Source organism: Nothoprocta perdicaria, unplaced genomic scaffold (genome assembly GCF_003342845.1).
Source record: "Nothoprocta perdicaria isolate Ctin4 unplaced genomic scaffold, notPer1 scaffold_296, whole genome shotgun sequence".
Taxonomy (NCBI): domain Eukaryota; kingdom Metazoa; phylum Chordata; class Aves; order Tinamiformes; family Tinamidae; genus Nothoprocta; species Nothoprocta perdicaria.
This window is the reverse complement of record NW_020455528.1, coordinates 93,137-114,194: the sequence shown is the minus strand read 5'-3', so window position 1 is coordinate 114,194 and position 21,058 is coordinate 93,137. Positions and strand designations below refer to the sequence as shown.

At 49.0% G+C, this 21,058-nt stretch overlaps 2 protein-coding genes across 2 annotated transcripts in view; one reads left to right on the top strand and one right to left on the bottom strand.

The window, feature by feature from the left end:
• Positions 1-21,050, bottom strand: part of MCM9 (minichromosome maintenance 9 homologous recombination repair factor) — a gene marked incomplete at its 5' end in the record, with an annotated part of 38,022 nt that extends 16,972 nt beyond the window's left edge. Inside the window, 6 exons of the mRNA XM_026041846.1 lie at positions 12,765-12,884; positions 13,773-13,898; positions 15,645-15,845; positions 17,122-17,203; positions 18,415-18,731; positions 20,774-21,050. Of these exons, the coding sequence (XP_025897631.1) occupies positions 12,765-12,884; positions 13,773-13,898; positions 15,645-15,845; positions 17,122-17,203; positions 18,415-18,731; positions 20,774-21,050 (1,123 nt within the window). The remainder of the gene's footprint in view (positions 1-12,764; positions 12,885-13,772; positions 13,899-15,644; positions 15,846-17,121; positions 17,204-18,414; positions 18,732-20,773) is intronic.
• ASF1A (anti-silencing function 1A histone chaperone) lies at positions 1,684-6,730 on the top strand. The gene is made up of 3 exons (XM_026041847.1): positions 1,684-1,799; positions 5,588-5,764; positions 6,107-6,730. Exons 1-3 carry the CDS (start codon positions 1,785-1,787, stop codon positions 6,317-6,319), a joined length of 405 nt encoding a protein of 134 aa, XP_025897632.1. The 5' UTR covers positions 1,684-1,784; the 3' UTR covers positions 6,320-6,730.
• Positions 21,051-21,058: the final 8 nt, after the last annotated feature.

The following is a 21,058-nucleotide window of genomic DNA, read 5'->3' as shown; positions in this document are numbered from 1 at the left end:
CCCGCGCGCGCCGCCGCCTTGCCGCCGTTCGGGAGGCCGCAGCGCCCATCCGGCAGCAGCGCTGCCGCCGGGACCGCCGAACGGCCCCGCGCGGCACGGTAACGGTGCTCGCCTGATCCCAACCACCTCATCCAAGTGTGTGGCTGACCATTGTCCCTCTCTTCCCTCAGCCCTGCACAGTGCTGGTCTAAAAGCAAATTCATAGAGTTTGGCCCCTACTCCTCCTTCCCTCCTTCAAAAGTTACCTTTCTATACTAGGAATCCCCAAAGTTCTTGGATCAATCTGTTGAGCATCTAATTTAAAATGTGATTAGTTTCTTAAGGCTGTCTTTTGTCAGTATTAAATATTACTGGTCCATAAGGAGCTTGATACTGTCCTTCAGGAGTAATAGCACACGATGGCATGATAATCTTGGGTAACTTAGCCTAAAAGAACATGTGTATTGAAACTTGCACTGACCTCGAAAAAACAGGTTGTTAATTTACCTGGATTAGTTGCCTGCTTGCAACACTGGCAGCAACAGCTAATAGTAGATGCTTACAAGGTAAATAGAACCTCTCATTCAGTACCTGGCCAGCAGCATGTGCAAAAGAATAAAATAACATGCTAACTTTTCATAGGTATGTCATTTAATCATATTAATGTGTATTGATGTTAAGTGTGATAAATTAACGAAGAAAAATAATTGACTGCAAACCTAAAGAGGTCAAATTCTGCTAATCTGCTATTTCTAGTCCTGCAGCAAGAAACCATAACATAGGCCTCTGGATTTTGTAGAGAATGCAAATAAAGTAAATGGAATAGGATACAGGTTAGTGCTTTTGCATACATAATTAAAGAACTACTCATACAGTAAAAAATAATATAAAACATACCACATCCACTCTTAGGCACTGTTTTGAAGAAACAGTTTCATTACAAAAATACTGAATTTTCCATCACTTTCCTACATATTGGTGGGAAAAATCTTTTAGGATTAGTCTTAAAAGCAAATATCTATCTGTGTGTTCTTCAAAAAGTGTAAGCCAACTGCTAGCCTAGAAAAAGCTAATGAGCACTAACCTGCTGTTTCAGTTTTTCTACCTGTGGTGGAAAGGTAAATTAGAAAAACCTGTGGATCGTAAGAAATGCTGAGTTTTGTTGCATCATGTTAAGAAGAAAACCACTAAATTTAATATAGTTGCTGCCTATAATTCTATTCCAGGATTCCATTCCCCAACTCTAGCAGCAATATCTTCAGTGAGAACATGATATAATCATGTTTTGCATGCCAGCTTRCACAAGTTTGTGGCAAAAAAGGGGGACATACAGCTAGCGTATCTGGCGCTTGCACAGCGGATGCTTATATTCTGTTAACTACGTTACTGGATGTGTGTGGCATAAGCTATGCTATATGTGCCCACTATGCTGGGTGTGCGGAAAGTGTCRACAAATAAGTAGGCTCCAGCCTCTCTCTAAAACTTGAGAATTAAACTGGCCCTGGAAATGCAGCAGTTCCTCCAGTACTTCCTAAATGGAGAAGGATGATGGGCTGGACTGGCTCATGGGGTCATAGATAAACTTTTCTTTAGGCCAGCTGCTCTACAGTAAGTTTTAGGTGAAGCAGAACAGCAGAGCTGTGAGGGCAGAAGACCCCTAGCTGTAATGATAAATAATTTTATTTTTTCCTTCTTTTACTGTAGATTTGGAATGGAAAATAATTTACGTGGGTTCGGCCGAAAGTGAAGAGTATGATCAAGTGCTAGACTCTGTTTTAGTAGGACCTGTTCCTGCAGGCAGACACATGTTCGTATTTCAGGTAAGTTTGTTGATCCAGCTGTTTCTAAAAGTTGTGTTTATCTGATGTTCAAAGATGACTGTATAAAACTAAGTGGCACCCAAAAAATAATGGCAGAACAATCATGAARTCAGTTCTGTCTGGCAGGACGACTGTAACACTTGACTAGGCAGGCTAAACTGCATCAGAATATAGTGCCTTGTAAAACAAGGCAAGTTCAACAGTAGATAGYGGACATCTAGAAGGGAAGTGTCCAAAATCAACACTGTCCCAGGTAGTCTAGAGTTTAGACAATCCTGTGAAATACTATTCTTAAGCCAGAAGTCACTAAGAAAGAGTAATTGAGGAAAGGAAGATTGAAGAGGAATAGTACTAAAATGGCTTAATATCTTGGTCTGTTTTCCATTTTAGGTCAGTGAGAGGAAAAACATAAAGCAGTCTTAAGTCCTCCATAAGCTTTTATATCAAAACTTACAATGTAGTGCAGTTTTTCTACTTACTCAGTACTAGTATTAGTTTACTGTATAAGAAGCATGTGTAGGAGTTTTTGTGKTTTTTGGGCTTAATAAGTTAGAGAGCTTAGCGAAGGTAGATGCTATAGTATAGCACAGGGCATAGAGCTTAGGGCATGGCGCTCGGAAGATCTCGCGATGTCACGGGMGTTAGGAGYRTAATTAATTTATGCAGTTTACTGATAACCCCATGCCATACAAGGCGAAAAGTAGAAATTAGTCTCCCGACTGGGCAGTAGGTGAGTTTCCACATTCAGCTGGAGTATATAGGCAGACTGAACTGCRCAATAAGGGCCATTTTGCCGCATCCCCCRTAGTGATAACTGTGCTCTGGGGCCCAGGGGYGCGGACAACCCCAGGTCAGTCCAGCTAGCGAACAAGGCTTGCCGACCCCCGTCGGCAACGAGCATGCTAGCTGCCCATGTACTAGAATTCCATGTAACTTGCAAATACACCCTGGAGTACAAATATTTTTCAAAAACTACTGAATAAGGCTTCCTTATCACTCCCAGTCATTATTAACTTTTTTAAGAAAAAATCATTGAGCCTGGTGAGACAAATGCGTAAGGCATCTTGATTGAACGTGTAAGTCCCAGTTACCTGAAATCTTACAGGTACAAGTGAAATGTAAAAATAAAAGGAAACGTCCTTACACAGGGCAGGCTAAGGGAACAGCAATTAGGRTGAGGCTGGAAGTTACACTTAGCAACCACATAGGTGTAAAGGTAAATGCCTGTTTGGTTTTGGAGCTGAGCCTAATCTTTCCTTACAATAAATAAAGCAGATGTTTATCAAACTCATCCTTTAACAATTCCTCTATTTTCAAGCTGCTTTAGTTTATGGCATTAGTTGATCAGAAGCAGATGATGCTCTATTAGTCTTGAAAGGGGCTCCTCTATAGCACTTTATCCAGAGAAATTACCTGGCATTTATAGTGTTATAATTTAAAAGATGTCTTAGTTCTAATCTAAAAGATGCACTAATTCCAGTTAAGATGCAAGGATTCATTGGTGATGGGAAGGTGTTTATAAAGGCGTATGTTGGTTGCACCACAGTAAAGCCTTGCAAGTGAAATAGATGTGGCTTGCAGTTTCTGTAGGATGGTCTCATCAACTATGGCTATAAATGACACTACAGTTAAATGTGGAATAGGTGTATAAACATCTTGCTTAGATGGGAACAGGTACTCTTAAGAGATTCAGTACGCTCTATGTTAGGATAAATTATCCGTTTTATTTCTTATGGAAGTAAGAATGTGATGCAAATACATGAGACTTCAAGAGCTGTAGAATGGAGATGAGGGGAGGACTCCAATGTGTACATAGGAGGCTACCAAAAAAAAAACCTCCATTGCTGTAAGAAGCATTTGCTGATGACAAAGYTCCTTTACTTACCAAACTGAAGCTGCCTGGGAGATGAAGGGAACTAGTGAGGAAATGCCAGGAAGTGCAATAATGTAAAGAGATGGCACAGAGAAAGGAACCCCTGCAGAGACCTAAAGACTTGCAGATTATCCTCCGTTGTAGTTTCTTATGAAAACTGCAGAAGCAGCTAATAAAATGGAGTGCCACACAGCAACAATACCATGGGTGATAAAACTGCCTTTGTGAAATGAAAGCTGTGTCACTTGGAAGTTGTTGTCCTAGGCAGAAGATGGAGTACTGTTTCTCAGACTTACACAGTCAGCTCTTTTAATAAGTAGTGAAACTTGATTTCTTCTCTAATCCAACACACTTGACAATTAGTAATAAATTTGGAGGGATTTTAGGGTCCTTTAAGGAGGAATATGACTTATCTCTAACTTAGCACTGAGGTAGCTTCTCTGCAGTAATGGCTATGTGCATACATGTACTCCAGGTGGCCTTCAACTCTTTGACATCTACTGAGAGTGATTACATGAATTCCTTAGCTTTCTAACGTAAGAATGGCATATTCAGGTAGTGGTTTCTGTGTAGAAGCTATGAAGGCTCATGAAGAGCTTTGACATTCAAGGCATGAAGATCAGAATCTGTGAAAACKAATTCTAAACAATGCTCAATTTCTGTGATGTGCAGCCAAACAAAGTTTGGGAGCTGAGTGGGACTGGGAAGGAACATTGCTGTGAGCTCACAGCCCTATCCTAGGATATTATGGGACATATGATGACAGTGGGAGCCTGGAAGAGCTAAAAATCCCAGGTTGTGAGGGAAGTTTTATGGAGGTTTAATGAAGCAGTATCCGTTTGCAATATATTGTTCTGTAATTGCCCACTGTGGAATTCTAAGTCATCATGTGGTTCTGGGCAGTGAYAGTGCAAGACTGCTGAATTAAGGTAGTGGTTTCATCTGTACTGGCTGTTCTGGTATTTTCTTGGAGCCTCTGCAATACTCCTACTCCTTGGTCATCTTTTCCACTTCTTTGTACAAGATAGGAGGCCATTTGGGCATTTTCTATTCCTGCAGGACTGGAGGAAGGTGTYTTCTACTTGGTTCCTTTGCTGTTTMTCCCACTTCTGTATGCCCAGATCCCACCAGCAAAGTAGCTGCAGCTTCCTTTAAAAATCTAGACTGGCTTGAAAGCTCAGAACTCAAGTCTTAACAAAGAGCAGAAGCCAATGATGCGTGGCCACAGGGTCCCAAATTTCACAGTGCTAGAGAAAAACAGCAGTGAGGGAGAGAGCAAGAATTAATCCTATTCATGCTCTGTCTTCAGGCTGGATTCATTACGTTGGAGCCTTTCTAACGTGGGTTGTTAATACTAACTTACACAACACTGGTGGTGCTCATTTAAATATGAGRTGCTTTCATTAATGCTTAGATTGCTGTGACCTTTAAAGCAAATGAACCATCATGTTTTATTAAGTTTTGCTAGAAAGCATCTTAAAAGATGGATTTACRCCATGTTTTGTGAGGCTGTTTTCAGTAATTATCAATGAACTGCAGTGCCACGGTAAGACAAGACAAGGATGATGAGGGTTGCCTCAAACAGAATCATGTACAGGTTGGAAATGTATTTCCTCACATGTCTCGGGGCAAAGATGCACTTAACTGCATATGTTTTAACAAAGCTGGTGTGGGGATGGAGGCACGGAGTCATGGCACACAATATAACTGCTTTCTAAGTAGTGATTTTTCTAAGGAATGGTGCCTTAAATTAAGGGTATCTGTTTTTCACAATGCAGGTRTATTTTCTTATGAATACAAAGAAGACCTTAAAGCTTGCACAGAGTCTGCTTAGTGCTAAGACTAAGAGCCCCCTGTTAGATAGCCACATTGTATTTTTTTTTATTGTAATCAACTTTTTCCCTTTCCCATTTAGGCTGATGCACCAAACCCAGGGCTTATTCCAGATGCAGATGCAGTAGGTGTAACTGTTGTGTTAATTACATGCACCTATCGAGGTCAAGAATTTATTAGAGTTGGCTACTACGTAAACAATGAATATACTGAAACAGAACTGAGGGAGAATCCACCTGTAAAACCAGACTTTTCCAAGGTAAGATATATTTCCCAAGGAAATAGCTCCACTGCATTGGGAAAAAAGTCTTCTCAGTTTGCATAAGGGGARGAGGATGTAATGTGAGAGTGCTTCTTTGGGGAGTAAAATCCATATTAGTACCAGGGCAGACTTTTCCTGTGACTTTCATGCAGAGTTGCCAATGGCTGTAACTTGCTGTCCTAGAGTAAACTGTATTATCTTGAAAATGACTTCAGTGATTCATTCTTTTTTTTTTTTTCTCCTGTATTCATGCATGTAACACCCCCTCAAAGGGGAGAGTGAGGGTTGTCCCTTTCTTGCTGGGCACAAGTATAATCCCTGTATTTTCTTCCCTCTCAGCTGCAAAGGAATATTTTGGCGTCTAATCCCAGAGTCACCAGATTCCACATTAACTGGGAAGACAACACTGAAAAACTGGAAGATGCAGAGAGCAGTAACCCCAACCTACAGTCCCTGCTTTCCACAGATGCGTTACCTTCAGCATCAAAGGGGTGGTCGACATCAGAAAACTCGTTAAATGTTATGTTAGAATCTCATATGGACTGCATGTGACTAACCACCGTCGTTTTGGTACTGTACATGTGTTAAACTGAAAACAACCAGAACTATTTCCCTCCAATTCCATAAGTACATAGTTGACAAGCAATGTGAAGAACTTGTTTTAAAACATCCTGTAGAAAGTTTATAAAAAAAAAAAAAACAGTATTTGAGCAAATTGTGGAATATAAATACAACTATTTTTAAGTAACTGCTTTTTTTCTCTAATGTGTTATTGGTCTAAACCAAACCCAATTAAAGTATACCTAGTCTTTTCTCCCCCTCTCCCCTTTACCTTGTAAGCACTATTAAAAGCGAAAAGCTGAAAGTTAAAACATTCAGGCAAAATCAAGCAATAATGACTTGTCCTAATCTCTGATATTATTAAGTGCCCTTTAATAGCAGCTTAAGAACAAAGCTGTTATTAGATGAAGTTCAAAGAAAAAAGTGCTCTCAAATATACGTGTGTGTGTGTATATATATGTATCTCCAAAAATGTCCTCTCAGGGTGAAAGCAGCCTGCATAGTGTAATTTTAGGTGCAAGGTTCTCTTTCTTTTCAAGGCACATACTTGTTACTTAAAGCATGCACTTTGGGATTTGCCATCTGCTACCTCAGATTTTTGGACATTCTTTTTTAAATCTCTTGCTGTTTAGACAAATCGTGGGTTAATGGCCAGTGTTTCAGTTGGATTTAGGTAGATACCTAAATCCAAGGAACTTCTTTTCAGCCACTCCAATAGTATTCTCAGTTGGTTRAAAGGCTTCAAGCAATTATTAAACATCAGTAGGAATGGCATAAGTACTTAATGTTCTTCTGCAAGATGATTATGTACARTTGCTAGTTGGTAACTTTCTTAAAGTGTGCTTTATCCTTACAGTCTTTCTAGTATTAAGGAGTTTAAATGCCTTCCTCTTTTTCAGTTTCCTAAACATCTGCAACTTAAGACTGTTTGGTTCTGTGTCCCCTCTTGGGCCCTGCTGTAAATCAAGCTGCAGCCACTGTTGTGGCAGGTACTGCACCCCCAGAAATCCAGTGCCTGCCCTGAAGGTCTTGCAGCCCTCTTACCTGAGGCATCCTTGAACATAAAAGCTAGAGAGTAAATTGTAGGGACTTAGGACTATCATGATACTTAACATGTTAGTTAGTCCTTCTATTCCTCATCAGCCTTACTATAAATGTATATTATATGTGACTACCTAGGCACTTAGAAATGTAACATKTCATATTAGATTATGATTGTGTAGTTCACATGGTACAGGTAACCAGAAACACTGTGAGCCTCTGTGCGTTCTAGGCCCTAAGGTAAAGCTGAACTTCCTGATGCCTGGCAGACAGTATTGCTCYGAGTAAAAATAGGAACCTAATAGGGATGAACATGTCCTAGGGAGTTAGCATTTCTGTCTTTCACRCCAGCAGTGAGATTGTCCTCTTTTATAATATATATGTATACATGATATGTATCTTAAAATCAGTTTTTTTCACTGAGATGCTGAAAGGAATAACTGTACATGAACCTGCTTTTTTTATATGGAAAGCCTGGTGTACGTATGGCAGCTGAATAACTGACTTGTGCTGAAACTCACTGCTGTGTTGAAGGCTAAGTGTCCTGTATGCTCTTGAAAATCGCCCTGAAACTGTTAACATGACAACTAGCAATTTAAAATATTAACACYTAAATAGCTGTATGATTTAACTGGTACCCAAACCAAGCCATTACTTCCCTTGCACGTTGAAATTATGTAAACTCCCTAAGAAGATATATCTTTGACTTTCATTTATATTGCCACTTCAAGATACAGAGTGACATTTGACTTTTTTTTACKACCCTGGAGTGTTCGGTTTAAGCTATCTCTTAAGTGTAAGCACTGTAAATAAGTTACCTTCTGAAAGGCTGACAAGCCAATGAGGACAAACTTGATTTAAACTCCTGCTAGTATTTAAAATCATAATCACCCTTCAGACCCCTTGTACTTGTTGATACTAATGATTGAAACGAAAGCCTAACCCTGTGTGAGCAGAGGCAGCACCCCTGCGGGCAGCGTGCAGGCCTCTGCCTTGCAAGTGCTGCTGCGTGCTGGCAGCTGCCTGCAGCCCAATGCAAAATACTCGCAGCGCCGCTTCACCCCGCGAGCCCCTCGCTGTAGGGAGACCAGAGAAAATCCAGCCATGCACACRTGAGCCTGGGGGCATGAAACTTTGAACTGGACCTGGTGGACCACTGCACTGCAATAGAGCAGACCTGGTGTATGTACCAGGTGTAGCTGAGCCAGCACAGGAGCTAAGAACATCACATTACTGGGCTTGATGGGAACTAAGAAAGAGCAAAGGCGCCTCAGGCTCTGTGAGAGAGCCTCTCTTGCTGGGCTTCCTGAAACAGACACTGAATGTGTCTTGCACGTCTTCAGCAATGCTGTCCCCATGCCAGCATTCCATAAGGGTTTTACAAACGTCACGTTCCTGGGCAAAATCAAACTCCACAATTTCAAATTTAAGAAACCAAATTCCTGTTCTGCAGCCCTGATCATCAGGCAATACAACAGCACAAACTCAGTGGCACCAAAAGCTAGTGGATTTCAGTGATCTCTGTACAGACGTGTTCCTGCCGGTATCTCTAAAGGTTCAAAACAGACTTTTTCCTCTGACACACGGACAACTAGTGCAGCCAGTGTAATGTTACAGCTTCCAGGTCAAAGACAAGCTCATCCTCCCACTACCCTTTAGCTGCAGAGGCCACCTGCGAGAAAAGGAAATGCTGCAGCTTCCACTGCCAACACGGCGGTGCTGAACGGCACTATTTTGACCCTAGCTAGACTCGGTTCAATTAGCTGATTGTCACGATGCTCATCAGACAAGAAGTAGATGGATCAACACACCAGCATCATGGATGGAAAACAAGGGTTTTTATGCTTAGGTTGGCAGGAAGGGCACCTCTTCCCCTTAGAGTCACTGTGATTTGTTCATGTATCATCTTCCATCTAAATCACTGACACTGTTCAAGTGTGAAGGAGCCAGAAGCACAGAGCCCARCTCCATCATAATGGAGACTGCATTTAACTAACTCTCCAGTGGCTCTGCAGAGCTCCCCTGGAAGGCCAAGCCCTAGTCCTGGTTGGAAGGCTGCAGCAGCCCACATTCTCCCTACAAAAGCCACAGGGACTCAGTTGCGAGCCCATTGCCTGTTTGCATCCTTGAGATTCCAATCCAGGAGGGACCTGCTGGTCTAGTTGGCTACGTTCCTCTCTGCAGGATTGCCCACTGCCACCTGAAGATGGGAGCAGGAAGAGAAGGGAAAAACCCTCAGGCACTGCAAGCACCTCTGCATCCGCCAGGGAAGGAACCATGAGGAGCTGCTGAACCTTGGGGCTTCCATGTGGGCGGCTGGAGGAGCTCTCCCCTCCTGGCACCTCGGTGCACACAGGAGCCCGTGGGCTTCCCGTGCCAGGGGCTGCCCCTTAGCCGAATGCCACACACAGGAGGTACGATGGCCTGGATTAGACCCTTCTGTTTGTGTTCATGTCCCCAGCTCAAGTTCTGCTTCTTGAGAGCTGGTTCTCTAATGTGCGGTATGAAGCAGGCTACAGAAGACAGAGGAGGGGAGTTTTACTTGRCTTCTCAAGCAAAAAGAGTATCGATCTGGGGAGGAGGAACCTGCCGGAGTCAGGAGGGAGGCTGTGTTGAAGGCAAAGCAGCGCTTTGCCATCGGAGAACACAGGCCCTGGAAGGGAGGGAGRACACACGGCGGTGTCTGCGGCTACCGGAGGTGGGATGGGCCACCCGTGACCATGGCGTGGCTGGCGGGACTGGCCCCGCAGACAGATCCTTAAGCTGCAGATGGGCTAGGACTGAGGGAAGAGGCACCAGCACCGYTGTGTCAACAGCACCGTGAGGAACTGAAATGCTCTGAACTTGAGTGGTTCTTTGGTCTCCCTSCAGAGACCCCTTGGATTAGGAGATGATCAGGAGAGCTACCATCTCATGCAGCAGGGTCCTCTGTTTTGTTCTCAGCTCACTGCCAAGCCGTGGCAGACCTGTGTTGGTGCAAACAAGGAAGGAGCAGGAGGCTGCGTGGCACAGCAACRGCAATCTTGAAGACCTCTAGGATCACTCAGGATCCGCTGCTTGGAATGGCAGCCGGTTCCATGGCAGGAGAGGTGAGTCCACGCAAGGCCTCGCTCACAGCCCTATGCCAAAGCGCACGGGACTCACAGCACTTACTCCAGCCAGCCAGGCCAACGTGCACTGGACCTGCAGGTGCCCACAGGGTTCCCTGCGCAGCCCCTCTGCGRCAGGACACGACACCAATCAAAACCACAGAGCTCCTAAGGGTCAGAAATCCACAGGGAGGCAGCAGTGACGGGCCAGGCCTCCCCAAGAGCAGCCTGTGCCGGTTCCCATCCGGCCACGGTGACGCGCCACCCCGATCAAGCTCCAGGGAAAACGCGGATTCTCCTGCTGGGGACRATCTGGGCCCATGTACGGGAGCAGCCTTATGGCTACAGGGACATGCTGGCACTGCAAACCAGCTGTCTGAGCTCAGCGGTACGGCTGGAAGCCAAGGAGAACCCCGAAAGTGTCTCCTTCCTGAGAGCTGTGCATCGTTTGCGAGGGAATACAGGCATCCGAGTGACTCCTTGACATTCTCAGACGAGGTGTTAAATAGGAAGAAATAATCTTGCCACTTAGAACTGGCTTCCAAAAGGACAGGGAGACCTAGACTCGTCATCAAAAACGCTAATATACTCCCAGGGCAATAGAAAAAGTCAATCAGGAGATTTCCAAAGTAAGATCTGATGTGGAACTACCAATAGACAGCCCCCTAGAAGAATTACAAAACCCCCTTGGACTGTCAAATTATTTTGTATCTCATTCTTCCATGTTCTAAGATAACTGCTGCTAAGATAACTGATCACTTAAAGAAGCTTCCTCTCATCGAAGAGCAGAAGCTGTTCATTCCAAGTGTGCCATTCCAGCAAGGAAAGCAGAACAACTCAGTAGTTCCCTACACTCACCATTTGGAGCTTCTGCACGATGAGCAAGTTCATAAAATCAGGGTGTTAGGTACAAACATACTGATAAGCGAGATACTTCTCTTACAGGGATGACAAGGAGAAGGATCCAAAGGGCTGGAGACGAAAGCTTCAGGCCAGCAATTCCAACCATGGAAAGTGGCTCTGAAGACTCAGGAGGACCCCTTCAGAAAGGAGACCCATCTGCATGCACCAGGAGAGTCCAGAGAGCACACGAGGAGGGCACGTGCACCACAGCAAACCAGCGCGCTGCCGCAGTGCCCACTGCCRCAGCAGCGTCTCTGAACGCAGCAGCCACGGCTGCGCTGGGAAGCGGAGCCCAGGGCAAATGAAACCGCACGGGAGACAGAGGAGGGAGGCAACGTCGCCAGCAACACCCCGTTGGAGCAGGGCTGGGAACGGCTGGCAAGGGGACAGGGTCACCCTGAAACGCCGGCAAAACTGTCCCCTGGGCACTGCCGGCCCCTTGGCGAACACGTACATTACCCAGCCCGCCCTCGCTTCTGAACACGGAGCAAGAGGGGGAGAAAAGGTTACACTGAGCTAAAATACTCTCTCCGGCTTCTTTCCAGAAACATTTGTCAACAGCTTGAACGGCAAACTAGAGGCATTTGTATTTCATAACAGATTGCCTGCACAAGTAAGTAAGTAAGTAAGTTCAACATCATGTTTCAACATCACTTAAATAAACTGTTGCACTTGCACAGCTATGAATACCTAGTACACATAGCTAGAAGAGGGAAAGATTTTTTTTCTGGTTTTGCCAGGTATAAACAGTGCTGTTTCCCAGCCATAAAATGGAGGGCAGCACTGCCAGACAAAAAACCACTCAAGTTAGATGCGCTGAGACCTTTTTTTTTTTTTTTGGCCCCTAATTATTTCAAGATGTTTAATGTAGCTGTCATATTCTCAAATGGAATAATTTATAAAGGTGATCTAAGTCTCTATGCATTGTCTCCAGAAARGGTTTGTAAAGATTCCTGGCATTTTCAGCTATCTGGGACAAATCTAAAGTTAAAAGTAAGAAGAGCAAAACAAAAGAAAAGAAACAAAGAAACAGCACCAAGACACCCCCGCTCTCCAAAACCATCTCTACAAGTCCTCAGCACAGCAGGGTGTTCTCAGAAAGCGAGCAGAACTCCAAGGAGCTTCCAAACACCGACCATATGGGTCCAGACCCTGCTCTGCCTGGGAAGTGGCAAGAGGAGCCTCYGGCAGCTCCACGGCCGCAGCCCTGGGGGCAGGATGGCCCTTCCCCTCACAGACCCACCGGGATGTTCCTCATCCTGCTACGAACGCCCTCATCCTTAACACTCCGTGGAAACCCCCGGCGTCCCACCCGGAGCAGTTCGTACTTGCACTTGCAGATCCAATCCCTGCATCCCACACTCCGTGGAAACCCAAGGCGTCCCACCCACGGCAGCTCCTACCTGCGCTTGTAGATCCAATGCCCGCGGTGAGCACAGAGCGCGGCGTGATCTTCACCGCGTACTTGAGGAACTGGGATTTGCCCGTGCCCGGGTCTCCAACCAGCAGAAGATGGGATTCCCCTGGGGGAAAAACGGTCATGTAGGAGGATGTGGCACACACAGAGAGAAAGATACACACAGAAAGGCTTTGAGTTAAGCAATATGTATCATTCTTTATCTAACATCAACACTCCAYATATGTTATGATAAATCATTCTCTTCAAGACTGTATTATTACGYGCCACAAAGGCAATAATTTAGAAGTTTAAATATATCCAGAAACTATTGCACGTGTACGTACGCAAACAGTGTTTTAGATTTCCTCTGACCTACACAGACTGACCTGYGTCCCAGCTGGCACACGGCACATTTGCCATCTAATAACAACAGGAGGAGAATCAGCAGGCAGAAACCTTACAGGGACAGATCTAAGGGAGATGTGCTCACAATCACAGATGGAGAAATCTGGCACTTGGAAGTAAAATGAATCCTTTCATTTTTCCTTCAGTGTACTACAGCGATCCGTATTAAGGAAACATTAATATTCCATCCTTTGATGCCAAATACTACTGGGAATATTCTACTAGAAGGCACTTCAAGATGTCACTTCTACAGTAAAAAAGTGAGTTTATGTTTTATCTAAGGCAACTGCCTTTCATACTGAGGATACATGCAGGATATATGAGTCCTGAAAACACCCTCTCAGTGGATTTTATTTGGGAAAAATTAATATCAAAAGAGTAAGTCTAGACATTACTTTATTCTGGAGAGATTCTGCAAGAAGAGTCAGCTTTGATGAAAACTGCTCTCAGCCAGGTGGGTGGGGTGGTTACCCTTCTGCAAGGCTGCCCAATGGAGGTCGGAGCGAGGCGGGATGCGGCAGGGCTTGGGTTGGGATGCGGGGAGGCTGGGATGGGCCGCGGGAGGCCGGGATGGGATGCCGGGAGCGGGAAGGAGGGTGCTACGAACCTCTGATGCGCGTGCCGGCCGCGTCGACCCTGGGCACGCCGCCCGCCAGCACCAGCGCCACCGCCAGCTTCACCAGGTAGAGGCCGAACACCTGCGGGCAGAGGCTGCCCAGGATCTCRTTCCGCCCTGGAACGGCAGCAGAGAGAAGGGGCGCTCGGCTCCAGGGCCCAGCAGCAGGACGCGGGCAGGGCAGCAGGCTGCCTGCACCGACCGAGCTGCGCGCTGAAAACCCCGGCAGAACGTGAGCGTTTCTGAACTCCCACCTACTCCTTCGACATCTCCCCTCCAACATGGGTGAGCGGGACAGTGAAGAAAACTGAGCCACAGCTGAAACTMAGGATTTTGGCCTAAATCTGTGCACCACGTTGCTGTGCAGACACGGTGGGGCTCATTTTCACTGTCCTGAACCTCCTTCTCCTTTGACCCATCGGTCCTTTCATCTCCTCCTCCCTCCCRTATTGTCTTTGCAGCAACAAAATGTTTCAATCTGCTGTGATAGTTCTGCTGGCTTGGGCAGTGTGTAACAATTAATTCTGTCCTTTGAAATCCTGACACTAACAGCACRGCAGGGATCACAGTTTTAATACCATAAATTGCCTTCCCTGCTAGAAAACAGATCAGAGCACCCAATTTTGAGTTGTTAGCATAACGTTTTAAATTTGAATGCAAGCACATGCAAACCCTCAGAGAGATGTGGTAAAACATGCAGAGGCCTGAGGCGGGTGTCCCTTGTGCTCTCTGTGCCTGGGACACCTTGGTGTGATACAGGGCACCTTAGACTCGTTGGTCAAGCCTGATCTCTGCCCTCAGCACAGGGGCTGCAGTTCAGACAAAGAGCGTGGACGGGACAGGTCAGGCAGCAGGATCCTTCCCRTTGCAGCCCCAGTTCCCCTCAGCTCCCCCCATCTGCTGATTTGTCCCGAATGAGGAATACTGCATAAAACCACTGCTCACGCCAGGCTTTCCAAAGTCGTCCCAAGAATAACTGGAACTTTCAAAATGGATCCTGGATTTCTCTCTGAACCATTCTAGCAAGGTGGGTGGGAAATGTCCTCTATCCAAGCAGCAGCCTGGCCCTCAAACTGCCTTCTGGAACATGCACTCCTGGAGAATTCCTCGGCTTTTGAGGACCGCCAACTTCTCACATGGGTACTGTCAACTGCTGTGCTTAACGTGGGCAGCTCTGCCGCCTCCTAACGCGGGCTGCTGTTCCTCCCTGTTGGTATTTTAGGAAGATGAAACTCAGTTCAGAGTTTTGAAAAGACAAGGATATTGGGACAGAACAGTCCAGCAACGTGGGCCCTATGGAGCCTGTGGGGCCTTCCCGCTGTGCAGCGAGGGGCGCTCGGAGGCGCCGACGGTGCCATGGGCAGCAGCGGCCGCTTGGCTGCAGCTCCGGCCTGGGATGCCCCGTGGGCCGGCAGCCTCCCCAGCACGAGGCCCGAGAGCTCCTGGAGCATCACGTTAAAGGTGGGATGTGCTAAGCCCAGGGACAAAGACTGTGGCCTTGATTCTGCATGCAGAGACACAGGGTCCCATGTCTAACCTCATAGTCAACAAAAGCGTTTTTTCTTCTTCGTTATAAAACACCCTTCTACTTTTTTCCCCCGATACTTACATTATTTCTCATTTCTTATTAAGTGTTCCATAGAATATTTGAATGGAAAGTTCAAAAGAAGAAAGACTAAGGCAGCACATTTGGTACTGTTCCTTCATCAAYTTTTAAGTAAGAATTTCATGGCTTTGTACTGAAAAGAATATATTAATAGGTGGTGGGATAGAACAACAGGGAAAAAACATGGTCAGCTTCAGTATTTTCACTCCTGACTTCATCTGAACATGAGTCCTACCTTAACATCTTCAGCTACTAACCTGCTAGGGGATCATCCCTATGCTTTTCCCAGAAGTCCTGGAACTCCTTGCGGACGTCGTCATCCATGGGGCCGCGCGCGAGCTGCTCGTTGTTCACCTGCACGTAGTTGGCCTTGAGCACGAGCTCCAGGTCGCAGCGTGCGTCCTGCTGGAAGGGCCTCCAGCGCTGCAGCACCACGCCGTACACCGTGACGTCGTCCCCTGCGGGCGGCACCACCGCGGGACACCCCGGCTGGCCGCGCGCCGCCGCCGGCACCCGCAGCGCAGCCCGCACCCCGCGACAACAACCCCTGCACCCCGTTAAACCAGTCCCGAGAGCCTCGGGCCCAAGCAGCCGCTTCCCGCAGCCGCTGAGCTCTAAACCAGGCGCTGTCGGGATTCACAGAATCACAGAATGGGTGAGGCTGGAAGGGACCTCTAGGGATCATCCAGTCCAACCCCCCTGCTCCAGCAGGGACACCCAGAGCACGGGACACAGGGCGGCATCCAGGCGGGTTTGGAAGACCTCCAGAGAAGGAGACTCCACAGCCTCCCTGGGCAGCCTGTGCCAGGGCTCTGGCACCCTCACAGTGAAGAAGTTCCTCCTCACATGGAGATGGAAATGCCTGTGTTTCAGCTTATGGCCATTACCCCTGGTCCTAAATTGTTTGTGCTCCTGTGCCTTGGGTAGAAAGTCACCTTGTCTTTCCACAAACTCATCTTAGTTTTCTTAGTTTTGGCTAACTTGGCAGGGGGTGAGTAAATCTCATAGTCAGGAGGTCAGTAAATCTAATGGGAGAGCTTTACAAGTTCAGTGAAGAAATAAGCACAGAGGAAAAAGGAAACTCTCACTGAGCTGTAGGAGCTCTTCTTTCTGCTAAATCCACTCCCCCAGATTCATGCAGTGTGGCTGCTGAAAACTCAGTGGCCAGTGCCAGCACGGCCAGGCCACAGCACAGTCTGAGTGAGCACCACCACCACCACGTTTCCTGGCGGGACGGCACCCTAAGTTTAACAGATTTTAATGACTACATACAGTTTTCAGCCCTTTCTTCCTGCATCCTCCCACCCATCAGCTTCCTTTTCGGAAGCCAAGCAGCTGCTCCCATGTGCAGTGCTCCTCAAGCAGGAGGTTGGGCTACACGGCCTTCTAAACCTGCAGCGGGGCACCACTCTCTGCTTCAGTCCCTTCCAGCTGGACCAGCTTCCTCAGGAGACTTGGGATTCTGACACCAACAAACTTTGCTGTGTGCCACAGCACAGCACGTACAGAAAGGGATCCATCAAACACTCAAGGTGTAACATTTTGGGGTGTTTTGGGTATTTTCCACCATAGTCTTCAACTGCCACACTAACTTCCAACTGGAACACCAACGCGGCAGATGAACAGGCCTCGTCAGACCTCAGCACTGCCACCCAGCTTCACACAGGGTCATCTCGGGAGGAAAACCACAGATGTCTGCGGCACAAACACACGTGACAAAGGCTGTGTCCTCACCAGACTTGCAGCTATCCACGAGGTCATCTTCTAGGATCACCACCATGCAGCGAGGGATGCTTCCAACAGAGAGCCTCTGCACCTGGAAGGTGGAAAGCAAACGCCTATAGGAACAGCACCTTTTAAAAGCTGCTCTTTTTGAAGGATCTGTTGCCCCGGTGGAGGGCAACAAAGATGATTAAGGGACTGGAACATCTCTCATATGAGGAGAGACTGAGTGAGTTGGGCCTGTTTAGCCTGGAGAAGACTGAGAGGGGATATGATCAACATGTATTAGTTTATGAAGGGGGAATGTAGGGAGGAAGGGGCCAAGCTCYTCTCAGTGGTGGCCAGTGACAGGACAAGGGGTAATGGGTGCAAGCTGCAACACARGCAGTTCCATCCCCAYGTGAGGAGGAACTTCTTCACTGTGAGAAGTTCCTGCTGCACCTCTTCTTTTCACCAGGGCAAAACCTATGCAAACTTGCCACAAGCTATTTCCATCTGGAAAGCTTTTCACTGCACAGAAGAGCTTGCAGGTGCTAAAACACACGCAGCACAAAGAACAACAATCAGAAGGCCCTATTAGAAACCTAGGCCCATTCACCCAGTTCTCTGGCATCTTCTCATTTGCTCAGACATTTGGGGTTTTTTAAGTAACAGAAGAATCTAGAGAGATTTGCGACTTATTTTAGTACATAAAATAAAGAAAAAGGCAATAAACTTAATTCTGATGTAAGTATGAGCAATCTCATTGGAATCAGTTGCGCTATACCAACGTATCACAGAATCACAGAATGCCCAAGGTTGGAAGGGACCTCAGAGGTCATCGAGTCCAACCCCSCTGCTCACGCAGGGTCACCTAGAGCACGGGGCACAGGGCTGCATCCAAGCGGGTTTTAAAGATCTCCAAAGAAGGAGACTCCACAACCTCCCTGGGCAGCCTGTTCCAGGGCTCACTGTCAAGAAGTGTTTCCTTAAGTTCCTGTGGAACTTTTGATACCTCAGCTTGTGGCTGTTTCCTCTAGTCGTATCGCTGGCCACCAGTGAAAAGAGGCCGCCCCCTCCTCCTCACTGCCTCCCTTGAGGTATTTATACACGCTGATCAGGTCCCCCCTCAGCCTCCTCTTCTCCAGGCTGAACAGGCCCAGCTCCCTCAGCCTTTGCTCAYAGGGCAGATGTTCCAGGCCYCTGATCATCSTCGTAGCCCTAAGCCCCCAAATGCCTCCTTCCGATTTCTTTTTCTTTCTTCTACTTCAGACATTTATTCCTTTTCGCTCCCCSCSCTCCCCGCTGCCAGCCCGCTGTTGTCACCTGCTCCTGGATTTTGATCTCCTGGTAGTCCCTGCAGCGCGCGGGGGCGGCGGCGGTGCCGGCGAGGCAGGTGAAGGCGCTGGAGGTGCAGCCGGGCGCGCCGGGGCAGCGCGCGGGGCGGCAGGCGCCGTGCCGCTGCTCGGGGTCGGCGCCCACGGCGAACACCTGCTTGCACTTGTTGCACATGTAGGTGCGCTCGAACTCGAGCACGTGCGCGGCGCTGGTGCGCACCACGGTGCCCGTCACGGACAGGAAGTGTCCCACGTCGCGCGTCCGCGGGATGTGCTCCCGCGTCAGCTCCGGGCACACGGGCAGGCCTGGCGGGACAGAGGGCTGAGRGCAGGCTCGGGCAGCGCGGGGAAGCAGCAGCACCGGGAAAGCAGCCAGACACACACGCTGTCATCGCTCCTTCACTAACAGTGTCCTTCCACAGTGTCTGCTGCCCCACAGACCCGCGTCGCTGCCCCCCAACAGGGACACCAGCCCCAGGGGAACAGACCCCGACACTGCCGACGGGAATGAACCGTTCGCAGAGGCCGCCGATCCTGTGGCTGGTTTAGGCCAAGCACAGCCCTGCGCCCAAGCACAGCCCAAGCTGACGGCTGCGGCTCTGGGTCACAGCTCAGAGCCCCGGGCGGGCGCTGGAGCCTACGGGGGGTTTCACACCCGCGGCCCGCGAGCGCCCGGCCCCACACGCAGCCCCAGCACCCAACCCGGCCCCACACGCAGCCCCAGCACCCAACCCCGAGCGCCAGGGGGGCGGCCGAAAAGGAACACAGGGATTAGGAACCGGGCCGAGCGAAGGCACCTGCAGGTGCAACACCAGCGAGGGAAGGCGCTCGGATCCGCTCCTGCTCCCCTAGTTCCAGCACGGCTGGAACCCAGCTGGGCAGCCCACAGAAACCTCTGCCAAACCCACGGGCTCTGCAACACACGCGGCTGAGCACGCCACCAAAGCCAGCACCTCTGCGGGACCTATCCAATAACCATTAACTGTAGGCTTTCCCTGCAGCTCATCAACTTGGAATTACCTTCTCTTAAATTTTCTGTTTTCTTTTTTTTAGTTTTCCTTCTGAAACAGAGCTAGGAAATTAAGAGAAAAATAATAAATGTGCTGGAAAATGATGTTTCTAAGGGAACTAAAAATACCTGGGCATTCAGGTCAAATCTGCTTATCATTGGCTGGTAAAAACATGAAAAAATATTGCAAATTTCTCAGTATTTTTTTTTTTTTTAGCTTCAGACTTGCTGAAGCAAAACGTTCCTTCTTGATTCTTTCAAAAAAGAAAAAGTATTTAGCCTTTATTTGTGTTCTAACAAAACTCTTTACCCATTTTATCGACTCTGCTGGAACCTGTTACTCTCCCACGGGTTTCTGGGTTTCCTCCGGTTAGGCCAAAACAAGAGGGGCAAAACAAACCCGACCTTGCCCGGCCGTTCGGCGGCTCCTCCGTGGCCAGGCCGGCACTGGATGCGGCCGGTCGACGTTCCCGAGGGCCGCGCGCGCAGGGAACGCGGGCCGGGCCGAGCGGAGCCTCCCGCCTCGCCACAACTACAGGCGGCACCAACTACAGGCGGCCGATGGTCTGGAGGAGGCGGCTGCAGCCAGGGCAGTAAGAGAGGGGAYGGAGCACGTGGGAACGAGTGTCCTTCCCGCTCCCGTGGCGCCTCCGGCCCCGCTCCCGGGCGATCCGTGACCTCCTGTCGCGCAGGCCCGACCGGCCTCTGCTGCCACCCTCAGCCACATCTGCTCCCGGCCCTTGGGAAAACCCTCTCATCCAAGCCATCCGGTCGTGCCCGGAGCGGCCTAGGGAACATCCAGACAAAACAGGACTGCGGGCGGAGCGCCCGGCACCGGAACGGGCCGACAGCAGCCGCGGGAATGTCGGGAGCAGCGGCGGCAAAGCCCAGCGCGCCTCCCTCCTGCTCCCGCGTCCTCGCAGCCTGTGAAGCGACCAGAGCTTTCCAGGAAGGACAACCCTGTCCTCGTGCCGAGGTGGGAATTTCAGCGCGCCGTGGGAAAAGTGCTAATCCGCTCCTATTGCTACAGGGACACCCTGGAAACCTGGTACAAAGGTTTCCCTGTGGGTGTCCCTGAGTGCCAGGGTCCGYGCGGGCCCCGCGGCAGCAGCTCCACGTTTCCCTCCCTCTTCCCTAAGGCACCKGCCAGACCGGCACCGCCGCGGGACGGACCCAAACCCGCCCGCGCGCAGGGCGGGAGCAGGCCAAGCCAGAGCGGAAAACCGGCACGAGGTCCCGCTGGCGCGGCCGTTCCCGCTCCGCCAGCGCGCCCCGGCTCCGTGCCGGGCGGCGTGGCGTGGCGGGAACGTCACCGTTTTGGGAGCCGGTTCCCACTCACCGGCGATGCGCGCGTGCACGTTGTCCTTGAGGCTGAGGCCGGGGCGCGCGCCCGCCTCGCGCATGGCGGCGGCGGCGGCGCGGCGCAGGGCGCCGTCCAGCACGGGCAGCACGAGGCGCGGCGCGGCGCTCAGCCACTCGCCCAGCTCCATGCTGGCCTCGAAGAGGCGCACGGCGTCCACCACGAGCCCGTAGTGCGCGGCGGCGTCGCGCGCGCCCAGGATGCGCAGCAGCTCCTCGCGGTGCTGCTGCAGCACGTACGCCTCGAACGCCTGCCCGAGCAGCG

Coding starts and splice junctions, on each gene's coding strand:
- ASF1A (XM_026041847.1), top strand. Junction 5,765..6,106: donor TAAAACCAGACTTTTCCAAG/GTAAGATATATT, acceptor CTTCCCTCTCAG/CTGCAAAGGAATATTTTGGC.